Source organism: Pinus tabuliformis, chromosome J (genome assembly GCF_031772625.1).
Source record: "Pinus tabuliformis cultivar Carrire ecotype Pingquan chromosome J, CPIR1, whole genome shotgun sequence".
Classification (NCBI taxonomy): domain Eukaryota; kingdom Viridiplantae; phylum Streptophyta; class Pinopsida; order Pinales; family Pinaceae; genus Pinus; species Pinus tabuliformis.
The window spans coordinates 101,558,495-101,580,333 of NC_142295.1; the positions used below are offsets into that span (position 1 = coordinate 101,558,495).

General features: G+C 34.5%; 2 protein-coding genes across 7 annotated transcripts in view; both read right to left on the minus strand.

Annotated features, from left to right (window-relative positions):
* The window catches only part of PRP40A (pre-mRNA-processing protein 40A), a 39,049-nt gene extending 28,656 nt beyond the window's left edge, over nt 1-10,393 (minus strand). For 5 of the 6 annotated variants that reach the window (XR_016247695.1, XM_089377293.1, XM_089377292.1 and 2 more), the window contains exons 1-13: nt 10,019-10,392; nt 4,018-4,112; nt 3,847-3,912; nt 3,366-3,719; nt 3,045-3,242; nt 2,795-2,874; nt 2,410-2,479; nt 1,496-1,548; nt 1,323-1,380; nt 769-1,220; nt 598-673; nt 344-445; nt 76-144 (exon numbers count right to left, since the gene is read on the minus strand). Coding sequence is in view for 5 of the 6 variants with exons in the window: in XM_089377293.1 (XP_089233419.1) it covers nt 76-144; nt 344-445; nt 598-673; nt 769-1,220; nt 1,323-1,380; nt 1,496-1,548; nt 2,410-2,479; nt 2,795-2,874; nt 3,045-3,242; nt 3,366-3,719; nt 3,847-3,912; nt 4,018-4,112; nt 10,019-10,097 (1,752 nt within the window). In the remaining variant the exon portion in view is untranslated. Of the gene's footprint in view, nt 1-75; nt 145-343; nt 446-597; nt 674-768; nt 1,221-1,322; nt 1,381-1,495; nt 1,549-2,409; nt 2,480-2,794; nt 2,875-3,044; nt 3,243-3,365; nt 3,720-3,846; nt 3,913-4,017; nt 4,113-10,018 lie in introns of all 6 variants that reach the window. The other variant, XM_089377294.1, reaches the window with a different exon arrangement.
* Nucleotides 10,394-14,374: 3,981 nt separating this feature from the next.
* LOC149225717 (uncharacterized) overlaps nt 14,375-21,839 on the minus strand; it is a 34,845-nt gene continuing 27,380 nt past the window's right edge. The window contains exons 19-24 of the mRNA XM_089379995.1: nt 21,182-21,262; nt 20,658-20,786; nt 18,072-18,152; nt 17,548-17,676; nt 14,962-15,042; nt 14,375-14,566 (exon numbers count right to left, since the gene is read on the minus strand). Of these exons, the coding sequence (XP_089236121.1) occupies nt 14,375-14,566; nt 14,962-15,042; nt 17,548-17,676; nt 18,072-18,152; nt 20,658-20,786; nt 21,182-21,262 (693 nt within the window). The remainder of the gene's footprint in view (nt 14,567-14,961; nt 15,043-17,547; nt 17,677-18,071; nt 18,153-20,657; nt 20,787-21,181; nt 21,263-21,839) is intronic.

Genomic DNA, 21,839 nt, shown 5'->3' on the forward strand with positions numbered 1-21,839 from the left:
ACAGAGAGATTTCACTTTCGTTGAGAACAAGAACACAAGAAAATTTTGGGACAATTAGGAACATGACAACAGTACCTGTTCCCATGTCCAATCAGCTTCTACATGTGCAGATTCTAGAAGTTCCTTAAAAGCATTCTTCGCCTCCTGGAAAAGAGCAAGACCTAATCAGCTCATAAACTAGGTAAACAATCACCATGATGTAGTGCAAGACCAGACAACACTGCAGTTGTTGACAGGTAAATACACAGGTTCATTCCTTCAGGGTTGTCGAGCCACCAAAAGGTGCTGCCACAAAACAAGTGCCGATTCACATATCAAAAAAGTCATGGGTAAGCTCACATACAATTTTATTGGCATAAATTAGAGGCTCCTCGTCAACCGCTTTCTCTTCTGATAGAGGAGTTACATTGATCTTTCCAGTTACAGGCATTGCTTTCTTAGCTTCCTGCAATTAAGAGGAATGTTAAAAACAAGGTTAAAACGGATCAAATGACAAGCCCTCTTACGAATGAACTTATAGAAACGGGTGAGAGAACAATTTTCGTGAAGATATTACTAGACAACAATCTGATTAACATTTACAGATGTAAGTTTTACCTCCAAATCCTGTGCAGACGCTTCATCAGTTCCTCCTTCCTTTAAATCTCCACCATTTGCTTTATCAGTATTTGACCTGTGAATGGCAGAGGACAAGTAAGAGGCAATCAACTAAACCTGCCATCTCTTTGATAGAATATAATTGATATCAAAGAATAAGTTGACACTTACACTGTTGCAGCAATTGCAGTTTCCACTACACTTGTGGGCACTGCATTAGTTGTGGGAACCACAGCATTTGGTGTTAATGGCGCAGTAGTAGCAAGCGGTACTGCAGCTGCAGTGATTGATGGCACAACACCTATTGCGGGAGAAGTTATGAGAACAGATGTGGCCATGGCAGATGAGACAGCTCCAGGAGATGCAGAAATAGTTGGTGTCAAAGAAGCCATAACATTAACTGGGTTTGTGGGCAAAAGATGCATAACTGGTGCAGCAACTGTTGGAGGGCCTGTTGATGCTAACACTGTAGTAGATACAGATATGCTGGGAGCAGATAGATTTGGCGATGCTTTAGAAGGAGATGATGTGACAGCAACTGGAACAGGTGATGCAACCGTGGACAATGATCCTTCTGGGTTTCCAACTGAAGATGCTGCTTTTTCTGCTTGCTCTCGAGCGATCTGAGGAAATCCCACAAAAGAACTTACTAAAACAGATTACTAAAAATTGAAAGAACAAAAAGGCATCAACCTTCTCAAAGAAAAATAAGATATAGTACAAACCTTCAGTTCATCAGGAATAGTCCACTTGGATTGTTTCGTGACCTTGTTGTAATAGTACCTGTGTAAACAAAAGATTTGGGAAGTTGGGGATTTTAGATAAATACAGCAAAACTACCAATTTGACCTAAACATAAGATCAACAATTATCTAATTAAATAATAATATTTACTCACTTTCGCCCCTCTGGAGTTGTAAATTCTTTCCAAACAGTGGATGCATCAGCCCGCTGCATCAGGAATGTAGAACAAGAGTTAACTGTTAGAAATCTAAAAGAATCAGAGTAGAATGGAATAAATATTTATGTGGAACAAAATCCCACAATAGGGATTTTCCTCTCTAGTAATAGCTTTGTTGTAATAAATATCTACTATACATCACACATAAACCAACATAAGAATATAATTATTTGATTAACACAAGAACAATGGAATTGCTCCAAAAAAGAAGACTTCTACTTTCTCACCCAATAAAAGAACAAAGGAATTGCTCCAAAGAAGAAGACTTCTACTTTCTCACCCAATAAAAGAACAAAGGAATTGTTCCCAAGCAGAACATTTCTATTTTTTCACCCAATAAAAGAATCTGCATGCCTGACATGATGAGGATCCAGGATTACAAGGCCCACAGTTAAATTATCATAGCTTATTCATACCAGCTCAAGCACGACCTGAGCATTGAAACTTGGAAGAGTTACTTCGTACAAAACTTCCATCCACGAAACAATCATTGAGAGGAATTAATATTTCATTTTAAATTTCTGAATTTATGTAAACTAATCAAGAATTATGTGCACAGTCAGCCATGTACTTCAAGCAGCACTAATGTAACTTTGGACCTCATGATTAGCTGGAAAAAACAGCAAAACTTCTCCCGTCTTTATGTCAATAGCAACAAATTTGATGCAAACAAAATCCAAAATCCACCTGAAACATAGTAAGTCAACTATTCTCCATAGAATTTATCATGAAGAGAAGAGATTGCTTCTAGAAATGTCAAGAATCTTTATATATACTGAATCTCTAAGAATGGCTTCATATATTAAAATAACTAACCGAAGCATACAGAGAGAAATCCAGTGTTATCTCACCTCAATTGGTGTCATCAATTCTAAAGGCTTCTCCCAACTTGACTGCCTTGTCTTCTTGTTAAAATAATATCTACACAACATCAGAAGATTGCAATTCACTCAGAAGTGCCATTTCAATTCAGATATTGTAAAACCTAGAATTAGTAGGTATTGGAATGTACAAATTAAATTTCTTCCTAGTATAAATGATTTTAATGCTTGTAGTATTTCTGTTGAATGTATTAACTAAATAGGAATTGAACATGTAAGCAATGGGCAGCACCACAAGATCACAACTACATGCATCCGTCATCTTGCTACTGATGAGATCAACCCTGTTCTGTCACTTCTAAGATAGTGACAAATAAAAACAAATTATACCCCTTTGAATTACCAATGCTCATACCTTCTTCCATCAGTGGTAGTATGTTCTTGCCAATCTGAAGAACTTTGTAAGTTGGAATTACCAGGTTGTACAACAGCTCCCTTTAAAATAGAGAAGAAATGTCAAGTCAGTTAAAAAATCTTTCACTCATATGACTACAAATACAGTAATTATAGCAGCTCCATGTTACCGAATTTAGAAAACCTAGTTGTTTTGGAAGATATCTACAATAAAACCCTTGAAATAAATTGAATATGCTTCAAAATCTTACAGGAGCTGAAGCAAAACCAACAGCGGATTGTTGCGCAGTCTGCATCCCTTGAGATGCAGGGACGCTATTTTGATTTGCAGATCCCCACTGCTGAGTTCCAGAATGCACCAATGGCATGTGTTGAGGCTGAGAAACAGCTTGATATTGTGGATTAACACCGTATGAATTCTGTGACTGACCATAGGTAGATGGAGCAAACTGCAGAACAGAAAATACAAGAGTCAAGACAATATTAAAAAGCATACTTCCTGCAAACATTGTTCGAAAGAAAATGCATTGATATGCTATCATAAATCTTATACAAATAAAAGTTGATGGTACCGTATAGGATGATGACGGTGGCATTGCCATGCCACCTAAACCAGTTGGAGGTGGCATACTAAGAGGCTGTTGAGATTGCTGAGGCTGCTGAGATGGAGGAGCCCCGCTTGTCATTGGCCTTGGTTGCTGAAGATACGTCATAGAAGGAGCCTGAGATGAAGGCGGAGCTTGTTGTTGTTGCCCTGGACGTGGAGGCAAATGTTGCATTTGTGGAGGATACTGCACAGGCTGTGGCTGAACAGATGGAGCAGTTCCAATGTTTGGTGGTGGTATAGCTTGAGCCATAGGCCGAAACTGTTGGCTACTTGGGGGCATAAATTGTTGACCTGTTTGTGGTGGTGCTCCAGATCTAAACTGCATTCACTCATCAATTTATTTGTCAAATGCCTCATTAAATAGAAATTACATGCAAATGTCCAAATCAACACTAATCAGTATGGCACATATATAAAAGAAAACATCAATAAGCCACATATCATACTTGCATTGGCAGCGGAGGTCCAAAGTTTTGAGGTCCTGAAGACACCATGCCAGGTGGACGAGGTGGCTGCAAATACGTTTAGAAAAGTCATAAACAAGAATTCAGATGTCATGATATCAGTAGAAACAAAATCAGCTTTAATGTGATTCAAAACATCAAACCCATCCTTACCAGCTGTCCAGATGATGCAGGATTTCCTGTCATGTGAGTTTGGGGAGGCCCGGAAGGGTGCCCCGAAACCGCTGGAGTGGTTACTGTGTTGGGTCCTGAGACAACCGTCATTGTGGAAAATCTTAGAAAATGTGAAGGTGGTGTATAAAGAATAAAATATGAAACATGACATCAAGGAGAGTTCTCGAGGGACTCTCGTGAGTAAGCATATGAAGAATTATCAAACCTTACAACCAGATTGCCCAAACCTTCAGCTTAGCCATGAAAATTTGATCAAACAAAAGCACAATCATTTTCATTTTGGAAAAATCTTGTGTCACTGACACTCTTTATTATATGCCAAATTGTGAAAAAATTAGTATAGGTACATGATGGTCATTCCAATAAGCAAGAACCAATATGCTTTTCCGGACTAGATGATCCAAAACTTGGCTGGGCAAAAAGCTCAGCAAGGCCAGAGAATAACAGTTCAACTTGAACTCAAGAAAACCCGGGGAAATATCTTGCTTAATGTATTAGGGTTTAGCAGAGCTGCAATATACATAAATTGTATTGTGAAGTGTGTGGCTGTGTGTAAACTGTGAATATGCCACTGCTTTCTTTCTGTTTTTCTTAAAAATCTGCTAGCTTTGCTCCTCTTTCATAGGTTTACATGTCACTGGAAAAAAACACGAAAGACAGCATGCAGAAAAATCCTGACAAGAATCTGAGTAGAATGGATATTTTCTGTTTGATTTTTATAATGGCATTAAACAAGTACGTAGTTCAGACTCATGAGTCAATCTCACCAAACAATTTAAAAAAAAAACTTAGCATTTAATTGCCAGTCAGAGTTCAGGCTAACAAGCGCTTGCAAGTCAAACTCACTGCCGGAGATTCAGACGTGCAGGCAGCAAGTTTTGCTCGCACACAAGGTAAAACAGCTCATTTTCTGAGCTGTGCAAAGATTGAGAATGAAGTGTTTGGTTGTACATACGATGTCATGATATCCAGGATGTTTGGAAAAGCCCAAATAAACTTTTGTCATGGCATGTTTTCAACTCTACAATGTACAATCAGTTGAACCATCTATCCAAGGCATGGTACCAGCAGGGCAGCCATAGGTCACATGTTCAATCTCAAGAGTTCCTCAGGGTTACCAACCGCTATGTAGCTGGTGGTTGAGCCACCCTCCTTCCAGATATTCCAGGGAAGAGGGGGGATCCCAGGAAGTTTTCCTTATAAAAATATATTGAAAGCCTGGGGGACAAACTAAGGGTATCTGCAAATGGAATGTCATAATATAAATTACTTGCAACAAATAACTCTTCCAGATCTACTGTTCATTGAAAATATTGGGAAAAGGACGATTGCCAACCTATTTATCCATTTGCATGTTTATAGCAGATCCATTGGAACTCAAAATTCAACTTGGTTGATAGAGAAAATGTGCATGCGTTTGTCATGATGTGTGAAGCAAATAATCATCTTTGTCCCAATAAAGATTCCTTCCACTACTTTTCTCATAGTTCTCATATCTCTATAAGTTGGATGCCATCTAAGTCCTTTTTGCACACAATAACCACTCATTGTAACCATCATTTACACTCACCAAGCATATTCAGCTAATATTTCCCAGATTTACCATTGGAAGAATTCATGTTGGTAATAACAAGTGTTGGAGAATGTTCACAAATTCTTATCAGAACAGGTGAACTTTACATGTGGTTCAGGATTTGGTGACATTTTGCTGGTGGTGTAACTATGGCAATTGTGTTTCCACAGAGTTTCTTTTTCATTGGTGATAATAGTCAGAAAACTTATCAGCTGACATATCAAAATCCAAACATGGAGCCAATGGGATATCAATCTATTGGCAAGATTAACAAAGTATTGCACTATCCACAAGGGTTCTGTTCCTGATTCATCACTATGTTCTGTTGCAGCCAAACAGCAAGCCAAAAGAGGGACAGGGTTGGTTGCAAGGCCCAGGCAATCTGGCAGCAGAATAGATGCCCCTTGACCTGGCATCTGAGCCCAAGGATGTCCATGTCATGTGGTGCAGCCCCCAACATCAGGGTATGTTTCTCAAAGCAACTTCCAATAAACATGGTCAAAATCGACCTATGTTGCCAGGAAACATGGGTTCAGGTATGGGGACGGGTATGTCACTTTTTGAAACAGGGTACATGGGTTCGTCGGGGGTATATTATAATTTTTATATATATTATATTTTCTAAATTATATATATGAATTTGTATATTTTCCAACTTTAAATGTTTAAACAGATTTTCAGCACCTTTAAGAACCACTTACTAAATCAAATTCAAAATTGTTACACTATTCTGAACATGATTTCTGTTAAACAATTCTGCAAGATACCTTTCAATAATTTTAGATTGTTGGTAAAGAGTGATGCATTTTTACCTGCTGCTTCGGAATAAATTCCAATGTTCCACCAAGTTCCCGAAAAGGGGAGACACACGAGGGGGATGTGTGGGGGCAGCCCAGAATTTTAGGAAAATTCAGGGGGGTGGAGGGGCATTAGTTTGTGTGTGTAATTAACGTGATTCAAATTCAAATTCAATAATGAAATACAATGATTCAATGGAATGGAAGTAGTAAAATATTGTATACATTGATTTAAATCCATCATTGCAGAATCTACATTGATTAAATTCATCATTCAATACCCTAGAATCTTATTAGTACTAAGCAAAATACTAGATACTAAATTTTGAAAAGTAGAATAGTAAATTGAAATTACTCAGACTCAAAAAAAGCAAAGAGTGGTGAGTCAAAGACTTGGTCTGAGGTCAGTAGTATCTAGATTCTAGAATCAAGACTCAAGTTAAATCTGAAACTGACAATGGGCAATGGTCATTGAACTGGTCAACCCAAAACCCAGGAACCAGAAAATTAAATATAATTAAAAAAAAAACAAACTCGAATAATAAAAAATATAAATATAAATAAATAAAACAGACCCAAAAACTAGTGGAACAAAAAATACATAATATTCAAATTTTGAAAAAAAATAGATAGATATTCATATGCATCCCACATGAATCCAAACCATTGTACGAAAATATGCGAAGTTTCTCATATATATAGCTATAGCAACTGTGCATATAATCAAATTATCACCTACTGGCAATCCATATTTGAACCAAAAATACATCAACAAAGACGCTCTAGATGGCCTCTATAGTCCAAATTTCAAAGCAATTCATACTACAATAAATAGCTACATATCATCGAAATCACTGCCTATATTGGGATCCTCATCATCAATATCACCCTCCAAGCATTAAAATGAGATAGAAAAACATTAACATGTCATATACAGATTTTGTTTGAGTGATGGGTGCATTTTCACTAGGGTCATGAAAAAGAGGCTCAACAATCAATGCCACCAACATCAAGGTACATAGAGGGCTTGGTGGTCTTGATTAAATACTAGTTCCATACCCTCATGCATGATAGAATCCAACAGAACGTTGCATTTTTACCTGCTGCTTCCGAATAAATTCCAATGTTCCACCAATTTCCCGGAAAGAGGAGACACACAAGGGGATGTGTGGGAGCGGCCCCATATTTTAGGAAAATTTGGGGGGTGGAGGGGTGCATCAGGGTGTGTACGTAATAAACATGATTCATGTTCAAATTCAATAATGAAATACAATGATTCATACATCATAAATGATTCAATGAAATAGATGTGGTAAAATATTGTATACATTGATTTAAATTCATCATTCCAGAATCTACATTGATTAAATTCATCATTCATTACCCTAGAATCTTATTACTACTAAGAAAAATAGTAGATACTAAATTTTGAAAAGTAGAATAGTAAATTGAAATTACTCATACTCAAAAATAGTAAAAGTGGTGAGTCAAAGACTTGGTCTGAGGTCAGCAGTATCTAGATTCTAGAATCAAGACTCAAAAGTTGAAGCTGAAAATGACAAATGGACAATGGTCATTGAACTGGTCAACCCAAAACCCAGGTGCAAATATGCAAAGTTTCTCATATATATATATATATAGCTATAGAAAGTGTGCATGTAACCAAAATAGCACCTACTGTAATCCATATTTGAACCAAAAATACATCAATAAAGACGCTCTAGATGGCCTCTATAGTCCAAAACAATTCATGCTACAGATATATATATAGCTATAGAAAGTGTGCATGTAACCAAAATAGCACCTACTGTAATCCATATTTGAACCAAAAATACATCAATAAAGACACTCTAGATGGCCTCTATAGTCCAAAACAATTCATGCTACAATAAATACCTACATATCATTAAAATCACTGCCTATATGGGATCCTCATCATCAATATCACCCTCCAAGCATTAAAATGAGATAGAAAAAGCTTAACATGTCAAATACATATTTTGTTTGAGTGATGGGTACATTTTCACTAGGATCATGACAAAGAAGCTCAACAATCAATGCCACCACCAACATCAAGGTACATAGAGGGCTTGGTGCTCTTGATTAAATACTAGTTCCATACCGTCATGCATGATAGAATATAGAATCCAACAGACCCGTTGCGCCTATAGGGCTAAATATCAGACTTCCCCACTCATAACCTATTGTTTTTTGGCAAAATTAAGCAGGTACACCGAGTGACACCCACAAGCACCTCTTATAAAGAAAGATGGTGCCCACATTGGTGAGACCTTTCCCCTTGTCTTTTCCCAAATAAGGGATGTGGGTAACATTTCCCCGGGTGTCCCCCATCCCAAGAGCATGGGAAAAGTGGGGAGTGCGCCCACCAAGGGTTCAAGTCTCCCACACGACATGTTTGCCCCTTGTGACCCGCTTCTGCTTGTGCTTGTTTGTATGTTTTCCCCTCATGGGTTGCTTGTGCTCATGCTTGTGACCGTGATCAGGCCCAAGCAAATTTGGTAGAATGGTTATGCCCCACTCGCTGCATCTCAGCTAAAGAATCTTGAATGGTTAAATATTGTAGTCAGCTTCATTTCATTGAATATATCGTCATCGGGTATCGTCATCGGGAAGGTGCATGGTTGCCACATTGACATACAAGAAGCACCTATCAAAACAGATTGTTGATGTTGCTACTCTTGGGATATCTCCCGATACTGTGATATGTTTCGTCCCATAAAACAGCAGGGCCATCGTAAGCTTAAATCTACTCAGGCATGACGTTTGCCGTATAATTAAAACGTTATCCCACCCTATGATACGTGTTGAGTGCATGACACTTGAATATTAAGGAAGCACATCTGGCAGTTTCCAATTTAAACGTAAATAAATATATTTAGCATCTTTTACACCGTGGACTTGACAAGTTGGGAAGGTTAGGGTGATGATATTCCCCCTCCAGGGTTCAATTCCGCCAAGATATGACATATTTAGTACCATGAGAGAGAGCATCGAGGTATCCCACCGCATGGTCAGGTACCAAATGCTCAGCATTCATGCAGTTTAAAGGAAAAATCCTCCATAATTTCCAAAAAAATTAGCCTGTAGTCTAACACAGCTTAACTGATCGGCAGAAAACCGACATTAAAGATTTTACATGTCATTAGTTTGTCGTAAACAATCGAATGAAACATTGATGGAAATTCAATATGAAATATACTTCTGTGCAGGACGACCGTAATAGGATATAACAAGATAACAAAATTAAATCAAGTTTAGTTCATTTAACTTCAAAGACTTGCTACTCATATTCCAGTCCAAGGCAAGCGTAAATCGGATAAATTTTCGAAATATTTTAGCATTGGCTCTGTTTCCGAAAGAAAATGCAACATTTTGCCGGACAAAACTCGGCCGGAATTGAACCAGGCACCATAAAACAACACAATACAAAACCGCAAAAGATAAATAGGGTTGACAACCATACAGTGAACAATGACGAAACAAAGTTTCCGAGTCCAAAACCCTGAATCTCTAAAAACAAGTGGAAGAAAATTATCAATACAGGCACTTCGGCAAAGCAAAAACCCTAATTAAACCGTGGAAAACTCACCGTTCATCCACGGAGTCATTGCGGCAGCTTCAGCTTGTTGTTGTTGCTGCGGCGTCTGGGGGGGAGGAACGGCGGCCATGATAAACTGGGCGGGAGGAATGCAAGCTACTATTTGTCTAGTGAGACTCGATCTCGTTGACTGGTCCTCCTCGGTTGGGATCAATTTCTTGCCCGTAAGAATAATAAGCAAACCCCAAACCCTTCTTCTGTGTTTCTTCTTCTATGGTCATAATAATACGACCTATACTATATGAGAAGAACAGTGCATTCGCTGCCTGTGTCTCCAAATTTATTCCTCGCAACACATACCCGCGTTGGTTAATATCTTCTCGCGAGTCTGAAAATATAAAACTCGCTCTTGGATTTATTAAACCTAGGAGTATATACAGAAGGGATTATTTTATATCTATAATTTAGAGCTGACGTGTCATTTATGTTTTGCATTGAGTTGATACGGAATGTTACAATAGGAAGGGGTTTAGGGGGACAAGAGGTAAAGTTAAGCAAGGTTGGGTGGAAAGTTGAAACATATGCTAGAGTTCTTGTGAATTATATTTGTGTCTAGCCATGAGGGAGCCTTGACATATTACATGAAATAATTTTTCAAATTATTCACTCTTTGGATTTGTGTGTTTTCTCTAGAAATCTTGGTACTTGGTTGTAGCTTTGAGGGTGACCATGAGACTGTGAATCATTGGTTAGTTTTAATCTGATTTTTTCAGAATATCACATAATTTAATTTAATGAGTAGGAAAATTTGATTATGAGTAAATAAAGTTTATGGAAAATAAATTTTTAATGAGTAATAAGAAAGAAAGTGAAAATTTATTTTAATGTTTATTAGATTAAAAATAATTTAAATTTATATGAAAAATTGATTACTCATAAATAAATAAAATTCATGGAAACTGATTATTAGTAAAGAATAAATGAAATGATATTTTAACGTCTATGCGACTAAAAAATAGTTTATGGGACCATCAATTCCTTGTTTTTCGACTTTTACAATTTAATTCTTTTCTTATTCAAATTGATGATGAGTTGGCCCAACTTCCAACAATCCCCTCGTTGAAAAGACAATGCCATGCTAACATACTCCCATAGCTTTCTCTAATGTCTTTGAACGCATCACATTCCAAAATGAAATGATTTTCTGATTCCACTGCCATGGATGTGCAAAATGTATACGCTCGTTCTTCCGAAGCTCCTTTAGGTCTTTTCCATTGTCCTGTTTCACATTGAAGTTGATGCGAGTTGGTTCTTAATTGAGCAATAGGAACCTTTGCCCTCCACGGAATGTTAGCTCCAATGTACTCTTTTTCTTGGAGATAGCACATAGGGTTGAATTCCTTAATGTAATACTTCTTATTTCTACCCAACTCTTTTCCCCATACCCGTTTACAAAACTTTTCCATAACAAAATTTGTTAGCTCCTTGTTATTTGTGGGACAGACATTGAGGTAGATATTCCATTTTTCCATCCATGCATATGTTTTTTTTCTTTCACTCATGTCTTCATTGAAGATAACATTAGACCATCTACCCGCTCCCATTTGCTCATTTCTTTTTAGATATCTTATGAATTGCACAATAGCAATTGTTTTGATGGGAGTTGTTCTTGTTTCACTCAACATTATCTCATAAGGTAGCGAACTTTTTATTTTGAACTTGCTCGTGATCAAACGTTTTTGGATTTTCTCAATGTGTTTCTATTTTGAGACGGGGGTGCTACTAGCCCACAATTCACTCCCATATAGCATCACTAGACAAACTAGGAGTCCGAAAAGCACTTTAATCGTTTTCTAATCCCATAACTTTGTCTCTCTACATCTGTTTTGAAGTGCTACATAGTAGCTAAGATTTAGACTCTGTTAATTTAGGTTTTATAAATTGGTAAATTGAGGTATTTGTTATTTGTAATTCTACTTTGTGGTGTTGGAGAGTTTGAATCATTTTTCAGTTAATTATTAATTAGTTTATCCCATTGTATTTGTTTATGAATAATTATTTTTTTTGTAGGTAAGCACCCACGAGGGATTTGAACTAGTGACCTATCGCAAGGAGTGCCTTAATAGTGCACCCATTCACCGTCAATCAAAAGCCCCGTGGATGTTATGAATAATTTTATTTAATTTGATTAATAAAATTTTAAATTTGTTAATCAAAAATATTTATTTGAATTTGTTAACTACTAATATTTATCATAAAAGTAATTTGAATATTATAAAATAATCAAGTTACAATTTAATTAATTAATGGTTGATAAGAGTTCATTTTGTTATGCTCTAATAATCAATTTGTTGGTTGACAGAATAAGACTTGAATTAATCATATTGTAGATAAATAATTTTAAATATTAATAAAAATTAATAAAATTCAATCCATAATGTTAAATCATGGAGAAGCTGCAAAAAAATGTGGTCAAAAGAAAAATTGAATGTGTATATAATAATATTAATTTAGATCTTGCTCAAGGATTTATTAGTTTCTAAGTAAGGATCTACTCAAAAGAGATAATTAATGAATTTATTTGTATAATATACAATGTTAGTATGAATTTGTTATTAGCAGTTTAGATTTCTTGTATTTATCATTTTTTATTATTTAAAGCAAAATTGTTAGCATTGTCCAATTTCAAATATTTACTTACCACTTAGTATAATCACTATTGTTGTGCTTGCTTAATTGTTAATTAAGCATGTAATAGTTAACTTAATTACTATTGTTGTGCTTTATGTTAATGGGTTGAAGTTATTTATGTCAATCAAAACTCTCCTTTAATGATAGTTGTGAAAGTCCAAAAATATTCTTAAATTTATAAGAAAGACCATTTCTAAAATTTAAATATTAATTATAATAAAAATATAGTATTCAGCATATTATCATGTTTCATAACTCTTCATGCTTAATACTAAAAGAGAGAAAACAAAAAAAACTAATAATTTACATTAAGTGGAAATATCAAATATATATATATATATATATATATAAACATAAAGGAAAAAAATTTGAGAAAAGAAAAATTATACAAGAAAATTATAATTATAAACAATTTACAGTGTAATTTACCATGACACAGATATGGTTCTCCTAGGCGTTGTTAGCGGTAGCAATTCTACAATAAATAAGAAATTATTATTAATACATTGTTACCAATAGAAGCTCCATAGAATGAGAGAGTAGTGAAAATAAATTCACACTTGTACATTAGATATATTAAATGTGGAGATATGGATCTTCCCAAAATTTAATTAATAATGAATACAACAAAGACAATAGTAAAGAAAGTTATTTAATTACCAATCTGAGAGTGCCTTATTATGGTGAAAATGGTAACTAGCATTTGCACCACATGTTGCAAAGGAAACGCCATAAGGCAATGATATAAAAAACAATAGCATAGAAGAAAGAAGTCAAAATTTTATGCAAATGACATAAGAAACAACAGCATAGAAGAAAGAAGTCAATTTTTTATGCAATTTTGTTTCTTTACCGGTGTTTATTTTTTATCATCAACAAATGGCTAGATCATCTATTCATATTACCAAGAACCTTCGCGTTTGAGGGCGTTGCCACAATGCCACAAAGCTCATTCTGATGATCACCGGGAAGGGAATTGTCGTGAGAGATGCAAATTGTTTCCATTGTTTCTTGAATGGACTCTGTTCTTGCACTGATTATTGTAATGCTAATTGCAAATCGTCTCATAAAAAATAGTGTGACTGCAAGCATAAGCAATTACTTGCCTTTTGTGACAAGCATATGTTTGATAGAGAAAAATGGAAAAATGCAAAAGCAGAGGGGATTAGTAAAATATTTGATGTCTAATCTAGGGTGCATACATAGCATCGGTGTAATCTAGGGTGCATACATAGCAAAAACATACCTAGATAGTTAGTGACATTTTCATAAGACAGATTGAATTTCTACCTGATTCATTTCTTCATATCGGCCATAATTTTACAAAAAATGTCGAATAGGGGTTACATTGAGTATAGTATTGCTAGAAATTTGCATAATGCAGTGTTGTTGGGTGGTATGCCAATGGTGACACGTCATGTGATCATATTTCATTGATATAGATGGTATTTCGAGCATAATTATTTAAGGTTACGTGTAGAAGATTTCAAGAGAAGATATGCATGGCAGGTTCTAACTGCCCTGACATAGTTCACCCAAAAGATACAAAATTTATCTGACAAACTGATTTATCTTGGACAATCTGATTATTACATGAGAAGGCGTGCATTGGGCTTAAGATTGTAAAATATCTCATAACCTTTTCCAATATAGTATAAATCAAGGCCAAGGAACACTAATGTAGGGAATGATAAACATGCGTAGAAGCTAGGACATTCATAACATAGTAAGAAGAGCATTCCCTATGGGATCCTCTAGGTCAAACCCATTTCTAATTACATGGCCATGCACTTCGTTTCCTTGCTGCGAAGCTTCTGGGCCAGCACACGCACCAAGTACACTGGAAAAGATAACATGATCCGCCTCTATAGCTGTCCATTGCATCCAGCCATAAAGCCTTAATGCCTCCTGACAATACCCATTTTTAGTATATCCAACAATCATAGTATTCCATGACACCACATCCCGTTCAAGCATTTTGTCAAACACTGTCCATGCATCCGCTACATATCAATATTGACTTGTTCGACTTACTCAGAACTAGTCACTGAAGTTGATCATATAGTGCAAGAACTCCAGCTCTTACTACTCTTAACATAATATTAGTTGTTACTCCTCTGAAGAGGGCATGGATGCCCTCTTGGCGCACAATCTGTTGAAAAGCATGGACGGTGTTGCTATAACTTGTTTCTAGAAAAACAGCTTGACAAAAAATTTTATGTGAGATCCATCATAGTTGCTAGAAGTAACATCACAAGCTCAGAACATGAGCAAGAATGTAGATTTTATGTCATATTTCTTACTTGTATAATGTCTTCAGCATGTCGTGTATAAGACAAAGAAAGAAAGTCAATGTTGTTGCGAACTCCCCAAGATGCAATAACCTTCAAAGTACAAACAACAGAAATAAATCAAATTACAAACCTTGTCATAATCAAATCACATGATGCACAATAAACTTTAGCACAAAAATAGACTAGTGCCCTGCAATTTGTAAGGTTACATTTATTTCATGAGATCAAAGCTTGAACTATCTAATATTTGAAGAGCGAGGGTTACCACAATTAGCAAATGCACAAATTAATTTATTTGACACTTTGATTTCATGTTAGTTACAGACTGCATGCTTTCAGTTTATAAGGTTTATCCTAAGGTCCTTGATGGATGCCAATACTGTCTTCTGACATTGCTTAATGAACATTTAACAAAGGATGAGAACAATGATGTAATTGAAATTCATTTTGTTATGCTCTAATAATCAATTTGTTGGTTGACAGAATAAGACTTGAATTAATCATATTGTAGATAAATAATTTTAAATATTAATAAAAATTAATAAAATTCAATCCATAATGTTAAATCATGGAGAAGCTGCAAAAAAATGTGGTCAAAAGAAAAATTGAATGTGTATATAATAATATTAATTTAGATCTTGCTCAAGGATTTATTAGTTTCTAAGTAAGGATCTACTCAAAAGAGATAATTAATGAATTTATTTGTATAATATACAATGTTAGTATGAATTTGTTATTAGCAGTTTAGATTTCTTGTATTTATCATTTTTTGTTATTTAAAGCAAAATTGTTAACATTGTCCAATTTCAAATATTTACTTACCACTTAGTATAATCACTATTGTTGTGCTTGCTTAATTGTTAATTAAGCATGTAATAGTTAACTTAATTACTATTGTTGTGCTTTATGTTAATGGGTTGAAGTTATTTATGTCAATCAAAACTCTCCTTTAATGATAGTTGTGAAAGTCCAAAAATATTCTTAAATTTATAAGAAAGACCATTTCTAAAATTTAAATATTAATTATAATAAAAATATAGTATTCAGCATATTATCATGTTTCATAACTCTTCATGCTTAATACTAAAAGAGAGAAAACAAAAAAAACTAATAATTTACATTAAGTGGAAATATCAAATATATATATATATATATATATATATATAAACATAAAGGAAAAAAATTTGAGAAAAGAAAAATTATACAAGAAAATTATAATTATAAACAATTTACAGTGTAATTTACCATGACACAGATATGGTTCTCCTAGGCGTTGTTAGCGGTAGCAATTCTACAATAAATAAGAAATTATTATTAATACATTGTTACCAATAGAAGCTCCATAGAATGAGAGAGTAGTGAAAATAAATTCACACTTGTACATTAGATATATTAAATGTGGAGATATGGATCTTCCCAAAATTTAATTAATAATGAATACAACAAAGACAATAGTAAAGAAAGTTATTTAATTACCAATCTGAGAGTGCCTTATTATGGTGAAAATGGTAACTAGCATTTGCACCACATGTTGCAAAGGAAACGCCATAAGGCAATGATATAAAAAACAATAGCATAGAAGAAAGAAGTCAAAATTTTATGCAAATGACATAAGAAACAACAGCATAGAAGAAAGAAGTCAATTTTTTATGCAATTTTGTTTCTTTACCGGTGTTTATTTTTTATCATCAACAAATGGCTAGATCATCTATTCATATTACCAAGAACCTTCGCGTTTGAGGGCGTTGCCACAATGCCACAAAGCTCATTCTGATGATCACCGGGAAGGGAATTGTCGTGAGAGATGCAAATTGTTTCCATTGTTTCTTGAATGGACTCTGTTCTTGCACTGATTATTGTAATGCTAATTGCAAATCGTCTCATAAAAAATAGTGTGACTGCAAGCATAAGCAATTACTTGCCTTTTGTGACAAGCATATGTTTGATAGAGAAAAATGGAAAAATGCAAAAGCAGAGGGGATTAGTAAAATATTTGATGTCTAATCTAGGGTGCATACATAGCATCGGTGTAATCTAGGGTGCATACATAGCAAAAACATACCTAGATAGTTAGTGACATTTTCATAAGACAGATTGAATTTCTACCTGATTCATTTCTTCATATCGGCCATAATTTTACAAAAAATGTCGAATAGGGGTTACATTGAGTATAGTATTGCTAGAAATTTGCATAATGCAGTGTTGTTGGGTGGTATGCCAATGGTGACACGTCATGTGATCATATTTCATTGATATAGATGGTATTTCGAGCATAATTATTTAAGGTTACGTGTAGAAGATTTCAAGAGAAGATATGCATGGCAGGTTCTAACTGCCCTGACATAGTTCACCCAAAAGATACAAAATTTATCTGACAAACTGATTTATCTTGGACAATCTGATTATTACATGAGAAGGCGTGCATTGGGCTTAAGATTGTAAAATATCTCATAACCTTTTCCAATATAGTATAAATCAAGGCCAAGGAACACTAATGTAGGGAATGATAAACATGCGTAGAAGCTAGGACATTCATAACATAGTAAGAAGAGCATTCCCTATGGGATCCTCTAGGTCAAACCCATTTCTAATTACATGGCCATGCACTTCGTTTCCTTGCTGCGAAGCTTCTGGGCCAGCACACGCACCAAGTACACTGGAAAAGATAACATGATCCGCCTCTATAGCTGTCCATTGCATCCAGCCATAAAGCCTTAATGCCTCCTGACAATACCCATTTTTAGTATATCCAACAATCATAGTATTCCATGACACCACATCCCGTTCAAGCATTTTGTCAAACACTGTCCATGCATCCGCTACATATCAATATTGACTTGTTCGACTTACTCAGAACTAGTCACTGAAGTTGATCATATAGTGCAAGAACTCCAGCTCTTACTACTCTTAACATAACATTAGTTGTTACTCCTCTGAAGAGGGCATGGATGCCCTCTTGGCGCACAATCTGTTGAAAAGCATGGACGGTGTTGCTATAACTTGTTTCTAGAAAAACAGCTTGACAAAAAATTTTATGTGAGATCCATCATAGTTGCTAGAAGTAACATCACAAGCTCAGAACATGAGCAAGAATGTAGATTTTATGTCATATTTCTTACTTGTATAATGTCTTCAGCGTGTCGTGTATAAGACAAAGAAAGAAAGTCAATGTTGTTGCGAACTCCCCAAGATGCAATAACCTTCAAAGTACAAACAACAGAAATAAATCAAATTACAAACCTTGTCATAATCAAATCACATGATGCACAATAAACTTTAACACAAAAATAGACTAGTGCCCTGCAATTTGTAAGGTTACATTTATTTCATGAGATCAAAGCTTGAACTATCTAATATTTGAAGAGCGAGGGTTGCCACAATTAGCAAATGCACAAATTAATTTATTTGACACTTTGATTTCATGTTAGTTACAGACTGCATGCTTTCAGTTTATAAGGTTTATCCTAAGGTCCTTGATGGATGCCAATACTGTCTTCTGACATTGCTTAATGAACATTTAACAAAGGATGAGAACAATGATGTAATTGAAATTCATTTTGTTATGCTCTAATAATCAATTTGTTGGTTGACAGAATAAGACTTGAATTAATCATATTGTAGATAAATAATTTTAAATATTAATAAAAATTAATAAAATTCAATCCATAATGTTAAATCATGGAGAAGCTGCAAAAAAATGTGGTCAAAAGAAAAATTGAATGTGTATATAATAATATTAATTTAGATCTTGCTCAAGGATTTATTAGTTTCTAAGTAAGGATCTACTCAAAAGAGATAATTAATGAATTTATTTGTATAATATACAATGTTAGTATGAATTTGTTATTAGCAGTTTAGATTTCTTGTATTTATCATTTTTTGTTATTTAAAGCAAAATTGTTAACATTGTCCAATTTCAAATATTTACTTACCACTTAGTATAATCACTATTGTTGTGCTTGCTTAATTGTTAATTAAGCATGTAATAGTTAACTTAATTACTATTGTTGTGCTTTATGTTAATGGGTTGAAGTTATTTATGTCAATCAAAACTCTCCTTTAATGATAGTTGTGAAAGTCCAAAAATATTCTTAAATTTATAAGAAAGACCATTTCTAAAATTTAAATATTAATTATAATAAAAATATAGTATTCAGCATATTATCATGTTTCATAACTCTTCATGCTTAATACTAAAAGAGAGAAAACAAAAAAAACTAATAATTTACATTAAGTGGAAATATCAAATATATATATATATATATATATATATATAAACATAAAGGAAAAAAATTTGAGAAAAGAAAAATTATACAAGAAAATTATAATTATAAACAATTTACAGTGTAATTTACCATGACACAGATATGGTTCTCCTAGGCGTTGTTAGCGGTAGCAATTCTACAATAAATAAGAAATTATTATTAATACATTGTTACCAATAGAAGCTCCATAGAATGAGAGAGTAGTGAAAATAAATTCACACTTGTACATTAGATATATTAAATGTGGAGATATGGATCTTCCCAAAATTTAATTAATAATGAATACAACAAAGACAATAGTAAAGAAAGTTATTTAATTACCAATCTGAGAGTGCCTTATTATGGTGAAAATGGTAACTAGCATTTGCACCACATGTTGCAAAGGAAACGCCATAAGGCAATGATATAAAAAACAATAGCATAGAAGAAAGAAGTCAAAATTTTATGCAAATGACATAAGAAACAACAGCATAGAAGAAAGAAGTCAATTTTTTATGCAATTTTGTTTCTTTACCGGTGTTTATTTTTTATCATCAACAAATGGCTAGATCATCTATTCATATTACCAAGAACCTTCGCGTTTGAGGGCGTTGCCACAATGCCACAAAGCTCATTCTGATGATCACCGGGAAGGGAATTGTCGTGAGAGATGCAAATTGTTTCCATTGTTTCTTGAATGGACTCTGTTCTTGCACTGATTATTGTAATGCTAATTGCAAATCGTCTCATAAAAAATAGTGTGACTGCAAGCATAAGCAATTACTTGCCTTTTGTGACAAGCATATGTTTGATAGAGAAAAATGGAAAAATGCAAAAGCAGAGGGGATTAGTAAAATATTTGATGTCTAATCTAGGGTGCATACATAGCATCGGTGTAATCTAGGGTGCATACATAGCAAAAACATACCTAGATAGTTAGTGACATTTTCATAAGACAGATTGAATTTCTACCTGATTCATTTCTTCATATCGGCCATAATTTTACAAAAAATGTCGAATAGGGGTTACATTGAGTATAGTATTGCTAGAAATTTGCATAATGCAGTGTTGTTGGGTGGTATGCCAATGGTGACACGTCATGTGATCATATTTCATTGATATAGATGGTATTTCGAGCATAATTATTTAAGGTTACGTGTAGAAGATTTCAAGAGAAGATATGCATGGCAGGTTCTAACTGCCCTGACATAGTTCACCCAAAAGATACAAAATTTATCTGACAAACTGATTTATCTTGGACAATCTGATTATTACATGAGAAGGCGTGCATTGGGCTTAAGATTGTAAAATATCTCATAACCTTTTCCAATATAGTATAAATCAAGGCCAAGGAACACTAATGTAGGGAATGATAAACATGCGTAGAAGCTAGGACATTCATAACATAGTAAGAAGAGCATTCCCTATGGGATCCTCTAGGTCAAACCCATTTCTAATTACATGGCCATGCACTTCGTTTCCTTGCTGCGAAGCTTCTGGGCCAGCACACGCACCAAGTACACTGGAAAAGATAACATGATCCGCCTCTATAGCTGTCCATTGCATCCAGCCATAAAGCCTTAATGCCTCCTGACAATACCCATTTTTAGTATATCCAACAATCATAGTATTCCATGACACCACATCCCGTTCAAGCATTTTGTCAAACACTGTCCATGCATCCGCTACATATCAATATTGACTTGTTCGACTTACTCAGAACTAGTCACTGAAGTTGATCATATAGTGCAAGAACTCCAGCTCTTACTACTCTTAACATAACATTAGTTGTTACTCCTCTGAAGAGGGCATGGATGCCCTCTTGGCGCACAATCTGTTGAAAAGCATGGACGGTGTTGCTATAACTTGTTTCTAGAAAAACAGCTTGACAAAAAATTTTATGTGAGATCCATCATAGTTGCTAGAAGTAACATCACAAGCTCAGAACATGAGCAAGAATGTAGATTTTATGTCATATTTCTTACTTGTATAATGTCTTCAGCGTGTCGTGTATAAGACAAAGAAAGAAAGTCAATGTTGTTGCGAACTCCCCAAGATGCAATAACCTTCAAAGTACAAACAACAGAAATAAATCAAATTACAAACCTTGTCATAATCAAATCACATGATGCACAATAAACTTTAACACAAAAATAGACTAGTGCCCTGCAATTTGTAAGGTTACATTTATTTCATGAGATCAAAGCTTGAACTATCTAATATTTGAAGAGCGAGGGTTGCCACAATTAGCAAATGCACAAATTAATTTATTTGACACTTTGATTTCATGTTAGTTACAGACTGCATGCTTTCAGTTTATAAGGTTTATCCTAAGGTCCTTGATGGATGCCAATACTGTCTTCTGACATTGCTTAATGAACATTTAACAAAGGATGAGAACAATGATGTAATTGAAATTCATTTTGTTATGCTCTAATAATCAATTTGTTGGTTGACAGAATAAGACTTGAATTAATCATATTGTAGATAAATAATTTTAAATATTAATAAAAATTAATAAAATTCAATCCATAATGTTAAATCATGGAGAAGCTGCAAAAAAATGTGGTCAAAAGAAAAATTGAATGTGTATATAATAATATTAATTTAGATCTTGCTCAAGGATTTATTAGTTTCTAAGTA